Here is a 15,397-nt window from a genome sequence, read left to right as displayed (position 1 = left end):
ACCATGATAGGGTCCCCCTTGTCCTCACTTATCACCCCACCAGCCTCCGCATTCAAAGGATCATCCTCTGCCATTTCCGCCAACTCCAGCATGATGCCACCACCAAACACATCTTCCCTTCACCCCACCAGCGGCATTCTGCAGGGATCATTCCCTCTGGGACACCCTGGTCCACTCCTTCATCGCCCCCTACACCTCAACCCCCTCCCAATGCACCTTCCCATGCAACCGCAGAAGGTGCAAGACCTGCCCCTTCACTTCCCCTCTCCTCACCGTCCAAGGGCCCAAACACTCCTTTCAAGTGAAGCAGCATTTCACTTGCACTTCCCTCAATTTAGTCTACTGCATTCGCTGCTCCCAATGCGATTTCCGCTACATTGGAGAGACCAAACGCAGAATGGGTGACCGCTTTGCGGAACACATGCGGTCTGTCCTCCCAGACCCAGACCTCCTTGTCGCTTACCATTTCAACACACCACCCTGCTCTCATGCCCACATATCCGTCCTTGGCCTGCTGCATTGTTCCAGTGAAGCTCAACGCACACTGGAGGAATAGCACCTCAACTTCTGACGAGGCATTTTATAGCCTTCCAGACTGAATATTGAGTCAACAATTTTAGATCATGAACCCTCTCCTCCATCCCCACCCCCTTTCCAATCCCTCTTTTTTCCCAATAATTTATGTAGATTTTTCTTTTCCCACCTATTTCCATTATTTTTAAATGTATTTCCATCCATTGTTTTATCTCTACCTTTTAGCCTATTTTGATCCCTTCCCTCCACCCCAGCCCCACTAAGGTTATCTGTACTTTGCTCGTCCTGCTTTCTACCCTTAATGTCACCTATTAGCACATTCCTTAGATAATATCACCACCTTCAACACCTCTTTGTCCTTTTGTGTATGACATCTTTTGGCTATCTCCACCTATCACTGGCCCTCTATCCAGCTCTACTTGCCCCCCCCCACTAAACCAGCTTATATTTCACCTCTCTTCTATTTTTCCTTAGTTCTGTTGAAGAGTCACTTGGACTCGAAACGTTAACTGTATTCCTCTCCGCAGATGCTGTCAGACCTGTTGAGTTTTTCCAGGTATTTTTATTTATATTTATTTTTGTTGAGCAAGATGGGGCTGATGGTTTTTATAGGCTATGTCATGAACATATGGGACAGGCTTGATGAACCAATGGGTCTTTTCCTGTATGTTTCATAAGTATTATTACATCATTACATTGAGAAAATCAGACCAGTAGGCATAAGTGAGAAGCAGCAAAGATTAGACTTGATATCACAATGGCCTTCATTACTTTAAAAGATAAATGTTTGAAATAATCTGCAAGCAAAACAGTGGGCTACCATAATTGCAAATTTAATGTTCTCAAGGGATGAGTTTCAATGACTGAAATAGCCTTTCTCATTCCTTTGGTTGTATTCCATTCATCCATTCTAGTGAAAAATATTTTTTTTTTGTAAAGATAAAACTACTGCGTTGATTTGATATCCTTCCCCTGTTCCAGAAAATTTGAACTTGTATTCATCATCATCTGTTAAGGAGATGTATTTTGCAATGGGGAATATCAAAGTATGAAACTGTCTTGGAGCAGAATTATTGGTGCATTGTACAACATGAATATCCTGGTTGAGATGTTTATGTGAATGTAAAAGCACGTAAAAATAAATAAAACAAGTGGAAGGCGGTAGAGGAAAACACACCTTAAATAAAAGGGTACTGATCCATGGGAATCAGTGGCTGAGTAATAATGTTAAAAAGGCTTTTTAACAGCCTAATTAAAAACAAAATGTAAAAATATAACAAGTTAAATAATATGGAATATAGGCAATAGTGGACAGGAATCAACAAAACTGTGGGAGGGAATATTGTATTTTAAGATACTGCCTTTAAAAAGAAATTTAAATTTAGGCAGCAGCAACAGGTGGATCTTTTCAAACCTAGAACCAGTGTTCAGAAAAATCTTAATTTCCAATTGCAGAATAGGTTTTAAACTTGCCACAGCAGAAACATGCCTGTAAGTCAGTACTGGCATCAGAATTTTGAGAAGTTCAAAATGATTATCTGGTTACCAGAACTCAATAAGCAATGCTATGGACTAGTGATAGGTAAAATTTTGATACTGCAATTGTTCCCAAAGTGCTTACAATCAATGATCAATTAATGTGGAAGCAATCTCATAGTTTCCACGAACTAATGCAAAATAACTAGGATGCAGGAGTAGTAGAGAGAAGCAGGAGCAACTAGTGCTGGAAGTAAAATTTGATTTCAACTGTTGCTAATTTTGCAAGATACTTTGCAGGTTTAGTTTTCTGTATGCCATTACTAATGTTGGCTGTGCTGCTGTGACAAGGTGTCATACAAAAAAAAGAGTCCTTCCTCAGAGGTGGGAAAACCTATGAAGAATCATGCCCATCATATCTCCTATAGGCTGATTCAAAGCAACATAGGATTGGCTTGTCAACCACAGATGGTGAATGCATTGGAGAAAAAATAGCATTTCCTAACCTCTCAAAAAATTTTGTATTTATAATGTCTAGTTAAAAAGAAAGCAAAAATTTTATTCTTTAATTTTAAAATGTTATTGTTGCAATTTTCTTGTTACAATGTGCAAAATTACAAAGCTGTGAACAGATCTGTTCAAAATCACTTGTTCATGTCAAACATTTCTGCAAAAATTTTCATAAATTTTATACTGTCTCATGAAAACTGGAGAAATCCAGATGGATAAGCAAGAACGTATCAGAAAATGACAGACATTAACATGTTACACAGATTAATAGGGAAGATTTAATGGAAGGAGAATGGTGTACTGAAATACAATTTCTAATGCTCAGCATCTAGCTTGCAACACTAAAATGTGTAGAGGAATAATATTTGTGGTATGTTTTGAAAATTGCTAATTCTCTTTAAAAGTCACTTGCTACTCCTGAGAAATTTGCAAATAGCACTGCATCCTTGCTTTCAGAAACTTACTGCACTTCTGCACCTTACTGTAACTTAGGGTGACTCTGCACGATTAAACCTGCCACTGTCTCGAGGGAGTAGCGTTGAGAGCTTGTCTGGAGGACGCACACAGTCTGCTGCTGCCACTCTGGAGGGAAAAAGGTTGAGTGCTGACCTCAGCAATTATTCTGAATTGGAGGCCAGAATTATGAATGCTACCACAGGTAAAAATCTAGAACAACAGGGTCAGAGCTATGTGAAACAATATTATTAATATTCTTTATTATTAATGATTATCCTGGATTAATCATTTGTTTTTAGAATTTGCAGTTGATTAAAAACATAAATTTAATTTCTGACTTCTAAAGGTAGCTGTTTTGTTTTATTCCACTTCAAGCTGTCAGGCTAATACTAACTAATCCAAGTAATTTGTGTGTATGTGAGATAGTGTTTTTTTAGCAATTTTAGTTGGCAATCCTTTGTATAAGTACATTTTTTAACCACTGATGTGTCAGGAATACATTATCTAGCTTTATGTTTACTAATTTCAGATATGAATTTAAGAAAATAAATTACTTGACCACAGCTAAAAGTACCTGACATGACTCCAAAACTAAAATGACATTAAGAGGTTGTCAAATTGACTTTTGACAACTTGCCAAATGTTTTACCCCAAAAATATTTGTCATGCGGACTTGTTTCAATGTACTTGTTCTAGCCATATCATTAATGATGTGGTACGTTGCACCACATTTTTTAAACATTGCTATTTTAATTTAACAGTGTGGGTTGTGCGTGTTTAAATTTAAGGTATGAATGTTTTTCAAAAGGCTTTTCAGTAAAATATTTTGTAATCTACAAAGTTGGTTGTTCTATGCTTTAATTGTGCTTTTCATGAGCGATGTGTCTGGGTAAAGTGTAACATCTTTGCTTTTGCATGGTGCCTTGTGATGTGCATGACTGGTCCCATGTAATTTTTTTGTTTCATGTGAAGAGACTGCGTTGTTCTAATTGTAATGCGCTTCATACCCTTTTTAGCTATTTGTTGCATGCGTACCTGTGTGTGTGTATTTTGCAGCCCGTCCAAAGCCAAAACGAGGCCACCGTAAAACTGCTTCATTTGGTACCATACTGGATGTTCCTCAGATCGTCATATCAGGTACCAGTTCTAACTACTGGGCTGGCTAGCTAGCTGGCTAACTGCTGACAAATATGGTGCTTGAATGCTCGTTGCTCCAGACTGCAGAGAACCTTGTAGAATCCCATGTAAGCTGAAAGAGTTTCTAACTTAACCCTTCCTGAATAAAACAATGGAAACTAGCACTGGTAGTTTTATTGTTATTCAAATTACTTGGACCCTACACAATTCCTCACTGATCATAAAATTTCAAGTGCCGGCAACAACTCCGCAATGCCACTTTTGTGGTATTTAAGGACCGGATTCTGAACGTTTGTAGTGGAGGAGAAGGGAATGACAGAATTTGGAACAATAGCTTTGCGTATGAGGCACAATAGAACTCTATAATTTGGGATAAAATCCTCCAGACTTAAAGTGTTGAGTCTGGAGGATGTGGCATATTGGAACATGCAGTCTATTTTCCGCTGTGCTGCAGACAATGGATGACCACTTTACGTTTAATGTGATGCAGATCCATTTGAAGAAACTCTGCTGTTACTACTGCTAAATTCTCATCTGTCAACTCAGCAATGAAATCAAGTGAATTCACTTCACTGTTGTTGGATCTGAACTCACCTGGTTGCTTTAGTTATCTGTATCGAGTTCTTGGACAAGTTGCTGTGTTGGCATTCCTTGACCTTCCTCAACTGCTTGTTCCATGTACCTCTGTGAGGGCCATGAAAGATACCCTTTCTGCTTCCATTTTTGCAATTTGCACATAATATCCCAGTTGTCATTTTAGGTCATCTTTACAAATGTGGAATCTTGTCCAAGTCATACTTTTGTTATCATTTTTGACTTTTTGTACCCTGGATACTTCCAGTATTCCTTTCAACCAAAGATGTTAGTGTTTTTGGTTCATCAAATTTTCTTATGTTACAGCACTCAGATCTGTATAACAACATAAAGATATCTATTGCATCATAAAATCATGCCTTTTTTAACTGAAACAGCTTTAATCTTTCTTAACCTAAAATTTCAAAAAGAGTAGAAGCAAATCCACTCATTCTTTTGATGTATTCTTTGCAACTCTCATTCTCTAACCACCAAGATGTACAAACTTTTCCACTTGTTCAACTGCATATTGTTACGATCCTGTTCGGGACAGTTAACATTTAATGAAGAAATCCAAACACCCAGCAATTAACTAATAGAACTACGCCACAAGATTCCCTGCATTTTTTTTACAAAAACAAACTTTACTGTATGTATAAAGAGAAATTAAACAAAGTAAGCACCACTGACTTAACACTATAGCTCATAAAGACTATGCTATTAACTTAATTCCACCTGTTACTTGTTTGAGGACTACTCTAGATTTCCAACACTAGCAGCAAGCTTGAGCAAACCTTCTGGCTGCTTTTTCTTCAAAACCCATACTGCACTGAACTGCGTGCTTCTTTCAGGAAACACGGATACATTAAACAGAGGAACCTTTCATCCCAATACCTTGTCTCCATGACAATGTAGCATGCTCTTGGATGCTTTCAAACAGAAATGTAAGCAAATCTTTTTACCTTTCATGCTACTCTTTGGTTCTGTAACCCAAATGGATAATTTATATTGCTAATGGAGTTTTACGACCCCTCTCTCCCAGAATTGCTGTCCTGTTAAGGAACACCCTTGTTTACAACCTGGTTATATATTCTTTTGATCTGGCTTCCACATGCATAATTTAATAATTTTATTGAAGTAGGTACAGACTTTCTGACTATTCCCCCAAGGTAAAAGGCCCCCTATTGATTATTGCTTTTGCAACTCTACCCATGACTTTGTATGGTAAACATAGGTTATCCTTTAATTGTAATTCACTCCAAGCTTCTTTGAATTGTATTTACTTCAGTGTTGCTTATCAGTTTCTCAATCGGAGAACTCCCATTTACCCACAGCTAAAACTTTAATTCCTAGCACTAAGTTACATTCTAAAAGATATGAATTATGAACTAGATATTTGCAACAATATGATTCAACTGTAATGTGTACATCTTCCTAATACTTCCCAAATTGCATGATTTTTGTTGTCTTTTTAATAATCTGTGATCCATTTTTTCTACTTTTCACATAAAATCTCAAACTGAATGGATATAATACTGTAAATCATAGTTGGCAATACAAAACTGCTAATGTGATAACTAACGTAAGGAATAAACTATTAACATGAAATAAAAACAAAAATTTGGCAAAAATCAATCAGGTAGCATCTGCAGAGAAGTAACATTTCATCAGAACTGAAAAATTAGCCTGTACTCAGATCGTAAAGAAAAGTTGTGTCATAATTGATTTCATACAATGAGAATAAGTTGACAACATAATTTACAAAACTAAAATAAAAGCAAACTACTGCGAATGCTGGAAATTTATAATAACAGAAAATGCTGGAAAACTTCAGGTCTGGCAGTTTCTGTGGAGAAAGAGTTAATGTTTCGAGTCCATTTGACTCTTCAGAGCTGGTTTGGGACCAATGTGCAGCGGGTGTGAACCAGCTCATCATGCAGATCAATGTCCAGTAACCTGGTAGCAGTGATGATGTTTTTATTCTGCACCAGTCGGCTGTACCATCAGCATTTAAGCCACCCCAAGAGATCGGAGGGTGGTTACTTGATGGCAAAGACCATCCGCTGACCCATGGCTCATGACTCGATGTGCAATTCAGCGGACAGGGCAACATGCTTATCACAGTATACCACATGAAATGTGATAGAGCCGATGCCGGGGTGCTTAAGCAATGCTTTCGCTGCCTAAGCTACCATGATGGAGTCCTACCATACTCTCCAAGGTGCAAGTCATGATTTGTCTGCTGCACCTGCATACCCTCTCCATCATGAGGGCACAACCCTTGTCACCAGGAATATGGCAATCAGCTGAGAAGGAGGCAATCAATGCATCCCCTTTCATGCCTGGCTGTCAGTGATCGGCTCATCCAGCTATGGTACCAGTGAACACAATCCCAGCTCCCCATTCAATAACTTCCACACCTTGCCATCCATCTGTTAGAGCCCATCACAGCATCTTCTTGCTCACAAGGCTGCAATAAAGGCCGCCACAAATATTTCAAACCAATGTTATCAAACAAACCTTCCAATATTCCACACAAAAGTCACTGTTCACTTTTGTGCATTCTCTTGGTGCCTATTTTCTGGGTGCTTTTGCAGGCCCAGTGCTCCTATGCAATATTACCTCATGACTGGCAAAAGGCTGCTGACTTCAGTTGGAGAGACTTCAAATGGCATTAGAAGATGACTTTGCACAGTTCTGGACCTAGAAGACCTGACTTTGGATGCACCACCTTGGCATGGACACAGCAGTCTAGGCTGGCTAGCTGACAGACAGCAGCAAGGGCCCTAGCAGAGTGGCAGTAGTGAGAGCACAAATCCTGACAGAGGACAACAGGTTTGTACTCCATGGAGCCACTGATACTGCACGAGGCTGCACCTCAGCAATCCTAGTAACCTGTTGGAGTACAGATTGCTACTATAATGGATTTACAGCTTGTACTCCTAGGCAACAAAAGTTGATTCCAGCCTGAGTTGGCAAAGTGGCAGACATTAAACAAGAGAAAGCTAGGGCATTCTGAAATCGCTTGAAAAAAATTCTAGTAGGACTAATACTTTGGATCTTCAATGCTTTTATAGCTACCTTCTGATCATATTTTGGTACATGTTATATTTCAGTAGATAAATTGTAGGCAGAAAATTGTGTTCCTTTGATCTGAAAGTGCCCATCATGAACAAGCATTCCAAGAGGGATTTAAATCTGTCCTTAATGTTCTTTATGAAGCCATGAGAAAGTTAAACTTATTTTAAGAGTGAGTTGTAGGTTTATAACATTACACTGTCTTCAATGTGAATTAATTTGGGAGGGATCATGCTCTATTGAGCATTTCTTTTAAAAACCTTAATGTCCTTACAATAGCAATCTTAGCCTTGTACCATGATACAAGGTATTGAAAGAAAAGATCTACAATGTAAAACAAGTGAGCTTAGGTGGTATTTCTAAGTATAATTGTCCCAAATTATTTAACCTGTGGTTCTGCTGCAATGAAATTTATTCTGGAGCAATAAGTATTTTTCTCCACCTTAATTTTTTTCTTTGCTTGACATTTGAGCTAATGGCAACTACACCCGCTAATGTAATGACCAAATTATTTGTGTGTGTTTGTGCCGCACCTGCATGAGCTTTGTGCTATGTGTTTTATGATTTGCTTTGCATCGTTTGCTGTGAATTGTGTAAAGATTTTGCAGTTAGAAACTGATAGAAGTATGTATTCACAAAAGCTGTGAAAGTATTGAACTGAGTACTGTAGCAACATTTCTACATCTATTTAAAGATGTGTAATTTCTTCTCTAACAAACTAGTCACATATAAACCACAAACAGATGCATGTTTACAGTGCCTGTACTTTTCACATTTTTCATGTGAATTCAACTTCTTTCAAAAGAAGGAAAGGAAAGACATAATTGTTTTGAGAAGCAAAATAATCTTCCATTCTGAGTCAATTTTGTGGTGCTGACCTTAAGGTTATAGATTATATTTTGTGAATATCTGGTCCATCTTTAAGGCATATAGCTTAAAAGTCAAATTCTTATTTCTGTGTTTTGTAATTTTGAGTTTGATTTACTGATATTTTTGAGAAGACTCTGAAAGGTCATTTTGGTCATTTGAATGACAGGCATAATTTCTTTTTTATTGACATGGTCTGTTTGAGAAACTTATTAATATGTCGACAATATTTACTATTACAAAGCTTCCTTTCCAATAGAAGTCTAAATATATCATAATGCTTTGTCTTACCTCGATTAATTCAAAATTCTGTTGATTTATCCATTCAACATCTGTTGATGTTTTGTCCTCCACTTAATAGAATGTGAGCTAAAATTAAGGTGCATGGAAAAACCCTTGAGGCATTGGTAAGGAACTAGTTAGGAGGTAAAAGCAGAGTTAAAAGGGATTTTCATTCTTTGGGCAGTGAAAAGTGGTCTCCTGCCAAAATGTTTTGGAGCTGAAATCTGCATTTTACAATAGGTTTTATCAAACTACTCAGATCTTGCTATGGTAGAGTGAATTGTGAAGAAGAAACCAGAGAATTATGTAAATTAAGAGAATGGGTGAAATGATTTCAGCAAAGGACAGTTTGAATGCAAAAGTGGCAGATATAAAACTGATTATGATCCAGCAGTCTGGCAAGAACTTGCAGGGAGCACATCTTAGGGAACTCTAGTTGCTCAGTTCATGCAGTTACTGCTTGTAATCTGAATTGAATGGTGCTAGGGATCAAGTTGAATAAAACAATTGAATAATTCATTAGCTGTAAGTCAGTTTAGTTCACCAGGACTAATGAAATTATGGGTTTCATCACATGAGGATTAGAATGTGAAAGCAAGGGTGTACTAGTCCTAGGGAAAGTCCAGTGATGGTATTTCACAGGATAACTAATGTGAACAAATGACTGATTTATGATGAGAGACGGTAAACCTGGATAATATATTCTCTGGAAATAAGGACAGTTAGGGTGATCTAATTAAAATGTTTTTTGTTTTTAAAAAAAAAAAGGATAAAATTGGCTGGGTTGATGTATTTTTTACTCTAAGAGAATCCAATGCAAATAGTCATTATCTTGGAATTAATTTGAAGAGATTGGTGGAGGGGGAACTGCAGTGAAAATGGTGCATATGGACTTTCAGAAAGCCTTTAACTTGGTGCTACGTGAGACAAGTGTGGAGTTATGTGAAAAATAGAAAATGTTGTTTAAAAGCTGATCAGAAGGAAGGAATTGAAGAACAGGAATTAAAGAAAACTTCTATTGAAGCTGATTAGTATTGTCTCACAAGGTCTGTTCACTATGCATATCAGTGATGTGGACAAGTTTACAGATGAAACTAAATAGGAGGCATTGTAGATAATTCTGAGCTCCAAAGGGAACTAAGGAGAATTGGCAAATAAGTGACAGATGGTATTGAATATCAGTAAATGTGAGATGGTGCATTTTGGTAATAATACCTAGGATGCTAAAACCTGTTATTACAAATGTAATGTTATACGAATGTAAAAATCCTGGAACTCCCTCCCTAACAGCACTGTTGGGTGTATGTGCACCGCATGGACTGTAGCAGTTCAAGAAGGCAGCTCGTCACCACCTTCTCGAGGGCAATTCGGGATGGGCAATAAATGCTGGCCTAGCCACCGACGTCCACATTTCTGAATGAATTTTTTTTAAAAAGGGCACTTTGGAATTTAGCAGAGTCAACATGGATTCATGAAAGGAAAATCACGTTTGACAGATCAGTCAGACTTTGAGATTGTAACTGGAAGAGTAGATAAGGGGAACCAGTGGATGATGTTTATTTGGATTTTCAGAAAACATTCAAAAAGGTACCATGCAAGAGGTTATTGCTAAAATTAGGGCTGATGGGTTATGGGGTAATATATTAGCATAGATTGAGGATTAGTTAATGGAACGAGCAGGAATAAATGGGTAACTTTCAAGTTGGCAAGTTGTAACTAGTGGGGTGCTGCAAGGGTCTAAGCTATTTACAGTCTATATTAATGGTATTTTTGATAATGGTATTTTATTCAAGAAACTTGTTTATAGCCCAAAGACTGGATTGCTGTGTAAATTACAGCATAAAATTCTTAAAATTCATAAATAATCTATGTAATAACTTAGATGAGGGGACTAAGTGTATTGTATCTAAGTTTGCTGATGATACAAAGCTTGTCGGAAAAGTAAATTGCGAGGAAGCCGAAGAAGCAACAAAGAGACATAGAACAGTTAAGTGAGTGGGAAAAAGTTTGGCAGATGGAATGTAATGTGGAGAAATGTGAAGTTGGGAGAAGAATTAGGCTGAATATTTTTTTAACAGATAAGAGACTGGGAAATGTTGGGATTCAGAAGGACCTGGATGTCCTTGTACGGAAAGCTAGGAAAGTTAGCATGCGGGTTCATCAAACAATTGGGAAAATGATTTGTTAGCCTTCATTATAATCATTGACATCCTTCCATCTATGTAAGATGATAGACTTGCAGCAAATCAAATCTGTTAGGAAGGGGTTGCTTCAAATGGTGGACTTTAACTGATGGCTAAAGAAACCAATCTGTGAGGGGCAGGTTCTAGCAAATGTGCTGGATGTGAAGTGGTTATCGGGTGTTGTTAGGGGTTGTTTTTAGTGTTGGCTGGACTTGTTTTGCTGGACTGCTTTAATGGATTTACTGCACTTTTACTCTTAGGCAACAAAAGTTGATTCCAGCCTGAATTGGGTGAATTGGAAGACATTAAACAAGAGAAAGCAAAGGCATTCTGAAATCTCATGAAAAATGTTATATTTACATTGCCAAGCTATTGTATCTATTGATCATTTTGGTGACACACACCAGCCTACAGGTGATGTCACCATTATGAAGGGATTGGTGTACCAGAGTAAGACGACTTTACTGCAATTGTATCGGCCCTTGGTAAGATCACACCTGGAATACTGTCTACAGTTTGATTCCCTAACCTCAGAAAGTTTACAAGTATCTTCGAGGGAGCGTAATGATGGTTCGCTGAAATGATTCCAAACATGGGAGGATTAGTCTGAGAAGAAATTGAGTGGAATAGGCCTAGTTTTTTTAAAGTTTAGATGAATGAGAGGCGATCTCATTGAAGTGTATAGAGGGAAAAATTTGGCGCGGCACTATGCAGCCTTGCGTCAATTCATGAGGGCAGACAGTCCCGCAGGCTGTTAACTGTTTGGGCTACAGATCATGCCTCGATGAAGCCAATCAAGTAAATTTAATTGTGATCCTATTAGTTCTTGATCAGGTTTGGGCCATTAAATGTTAGGGGTCTCATTGAAATTAATAAACTTGAAAATAAAGGTGGACTTACTGCAGTGTGCTGCATGTAATTAAGAAAGCCAAAATCTTTAATATCATAGATGTAGAACACAGTGGCTAATGCAAAATTTTAACCTTCAATTCTTCAGCAGCAGTAAGTCATTATGAAACAAATATGGCATACAGGCGGTACTTTTATGATAGCCTCATAGGATTAAGTGACAGCGTCTGGCTCACAGCTCCTGGCTGCAGAAGTCGTGCCTTACTATGCAACTGAGACAATTGCCTCTGACTTCAGTGTAAAAACGGAGGGGCATCTGTTAAAGAATCCATGTGTAAAAGTGGTTAAAAGATCCAAAATAAAACGTCAAAGGGCAGAAGTTGAGATGCAAGAAATTCTTTGAAAAACTAATTTGTGAACAGAAAAAACTAAAATTAGTTAAAATATCAGAAGTGCACATTTCCCTTTTTTTTGGAAAGTTTGGAAAAGGGCAGGGTAAATATCTGAAAATTTAAAAATGTTGATTCTTAAGTTACACCTAGCTTTAGTTTTATGTATTCTATTATTATATCCATCTAATCTGCTGAAATAATAGTAGCTGTTGTTGTTGGTCAGATTAAATGTGATCATTTGCTGTAATGTCCTTAGCTGCATCAGCTTCATTTTAAAAAAAATTTCATGCTCCCAATGACATTAAAAATTGCCTTGTGCGCGATGACCGCTATTAGCCTGCATTTTAACTCTGGAGCACTGGGTAAGCAGTACACTTTTGCAGCACTGATTTATGTTTTTGATTTTTAACTAGTTGCTGAAAATATCATTAGAATACCCCAGGCATGTCCAAAGCATTTTAGGTAATAGCACTATTTAAAATGTCGCAAGGTGGTAGAAATGAGTTATATTGCTGCTCCAGCTCACTACTTCTCCAGGAAAAAAGCCTGTGAATGGCTGCTTACACTAATGTGAAGTTCTACTCAAAAACGTCCAAATCCTAGTTAAATGCTAATGTTTGCAAAGAGCCCATGGTAGGCTCTTAGTTAATGTTAAAACAATTCAAAAAACATTTTTTTAAAGTTCCTGGCAGTACATGAAACTTTTGAAAACTTGTATTACAACACATGTGAACCTGAAGTATAATAACTGTCCCTTGGAGATGGTCTCATACTATAGGAACAGGAGTAGGCTATTCAGCCTTTTGAGCAGGTTTTGCCATTGAATTCAATCATGGCTGATCTGTACCTCAACCTACTTTTAATACATATTTCTTGATATTCTTACCTCATAAAATAAATCGATTTTGGTTTTGAAAGCTGCAAATGCCCCAGCATCCACAGCCTTTTATAAGAGGAAGTTCCAGACTTCTACCCATTGTACATTTTGATTTCACTCCTAAATGGGGTAGTTCTAATGTGAAGATTGTGCTTCCTTGTTATGTATACCCCATCCATGGAAATAATTTCTCTGTATCTACCCTATTGAATCCCATTTATCATGTCAATTAAACATCTCAATGAAATCATCCCTCAACATTCTAATCTCAAGTACAAGATAACTTTATGCAATCTGGTGTCATAATTTATCACTCTAATCCCTGGATTCTCTTCCTTCTCCCACTGGAGTTCCCGAAAAACCTATCCTTGGCAACCATCTAGTTCCCAATTGCATACTGCTGTTTGGCGACATCATCCAAAGGCAATGTCAGGTTCTATATGTATGCTGATGATGCTCAGTTCTACCTCACCACCACTCTTGAACCCTGCATTGTCTCTGATTTGTCATGCTGTTTGTCAGACATGTAGCCTTGGATGAGTAGAAGTTTCTTCCAGCTAAATATTGAAAAAACCGAAGTCCTTATTTATTGGCCCTGCCATAAAATCTATTCCCTCACCACTGGCTCTATCCCTGTCCCTGGCCACTGAGGCTGAACTCGACTATTCACAACTGGTATCAACTTCTGTGTACGCATTGGGCAGAATCTTGTTGAGGTGTTGGGGGTATCGCCTGTTGGCTGAAGAGCTGGTGAAAGACCCATGCTGCTCTTTTTGGGAAGGCCTGTCGAATCACAAGCCAATCAGGCAATGGTGAGGCCAGCGGTGGAGCTTCCCCTGGAATTGAGACCTGGGAGGATGTAAGTTTCATCAACCAATCAGAGGCCAGTAGCTCTTGCACTCAGCAGTGCCACTGGAGAGGCTGTGGCTGCTGCCAAAGGACAGGCACCAGAGTCCCAGGGCAGAATTCTCCCATCCCGCCCATGGCGGGTTTCATGGTAGGTGGGAGCAAAGAATCCAGCAGGAGGCAAAAAATTGGAAACTCGCCATTGCAAAATCAGGTCGCAATTCTCCCAACAATGTTTTTATGGCGGGTTGGTTATGCTGCTGACTCGTGGGGCGAATGCCATTTGCATTCATTAGCATGTTATAAATGCTCATTAAAACAGCTGTCTGGTGGAATCTTGCCACACCTTCCAATCATGCCAGTGGGAAATTACGTCGGCATTTGAAATGGGGTGGCATGCACAAGTCAGACTTCAGTTCGCTGGTAACTTCAAGGTGAGTGAAACATAGCTCCCATAGCGCTGTGCTGGTCTTGTTGCGATGAACGCCACTCTGCTGGGGCTGTAAGGTTGGACTGCTCCTGCTCTTTGCTTCGTTGTCCCAGGAACACCACTGTGCTGTGGTATTCATGCAGGCCTCCACTTTCAGAGACCAGCACTTCAACGAGGCCGGTGGGGGGGGGCCGCTGACAAACATGAGGGGGGCAACGGGGAGGGAAGGCTGTAGAATGGCAGTGAGAGGGAAGGGCGAACACCAGGGGAACTTTTCTGTGGCCACCCTCTAACCTCTTGTTGCCGTTGGAGTGAGCAGGAGTCTGCTTAGAAAGTAATGAGGAAGACCTCCTTGCAATGCAAGTCACTTGAAGCCAATGGCTTCATTAGCACTGTTAAAGGGTCACTCAGTGGCTACTCAGAACTCAGTGGCCATTCATCACAGTCACTGCATCTCAAGTGTAGCACGTAGGAATATAGAATTCGGGAATGCAGAAATCATTGAGGGAGACACAGCTGTATCATATATGGCATTCCATCAATGAAAGTTTACCAGATGTGACACTCCTAATGGGCCAAAGGGCATCCATCATTGACCATGAGCAACTGATTGGTCATTAATTGGAGCACAACTAGGTTGGGTCATTCATCTCAATTAAAATTTAGCATCCCACGCAGGGGTCAAGATGTTACATAGCTGTGATGCCATCTTGGTCACCTGTGTGTGCGCTGGTGTCTCAAGGACAAAGCAGCATCAGCCCCAATGCAAGTAGGCAGGAAAAACACTGGTCCCTTAAAGACTCGAAACGTGTCATCCTCTGAGCTTCGCTTTCTTGCCCCTTGAATCATTAATGTCATCAATGTTTCCTTTCAGAGAGAAGGCAAAAGCACATATGGATCCAAGGCT

General features: G+C 39.0%; 1 protein-coding gene across 7 annotated transcripts in view; it reads left to right on the top strand.

The window, feature by feature from the left end:
- map3k7 (mitogen-activated protein kinase kinase kinase 7) overlaps nucleotides 1-15,397 on the top strand; it is a 138,805-nt gene that overhangs the window by 69,408 nt on the left and 54,000 nt on the right. For 5 of the 7 annotated variants that reach the window (XM_041188043.1, XM_041188041.1, XM_041188046.1 and 2 more), the window contains 2 exons: nucleotides 3,013-3,178; nucleotides 4,033-4,113. In XM_041188043.1, the coding sequence (XP_041043977.1) occupies nucleotides 3,013-3,178; nucleotides 4,033-4,113 (247 nt within the window). Of the gene's footprint in view, nucleotides 1-3,012; nucleotides 3,179-3,992; nucleotides 4,114-15,397 lie in introns of those variants that run through there. The other 2 variants (XM_041188047.1, XM_041188042.1) reach the window with 2 other exon arrangements.

The sequence above is a fragment of the Carcharodon carcharias genome, chromosome 5, assembly GCF_017639515.1.
Source record: "Carcharodon carcharias isolate sCarCar2 chromosome 5, sCarCar2.pri, whole genome shotgun sequence".
NCBI classification, from domain to species: Eukaryota; Metazoa; Chordata; class Chondrichthyes; order Lamniformes; family Lamnidae; genus Carcharodon; species Carcharodon carcharias.
This window is presented reverse-complemented; position numbering and strand designations above follow the sequence as displayed.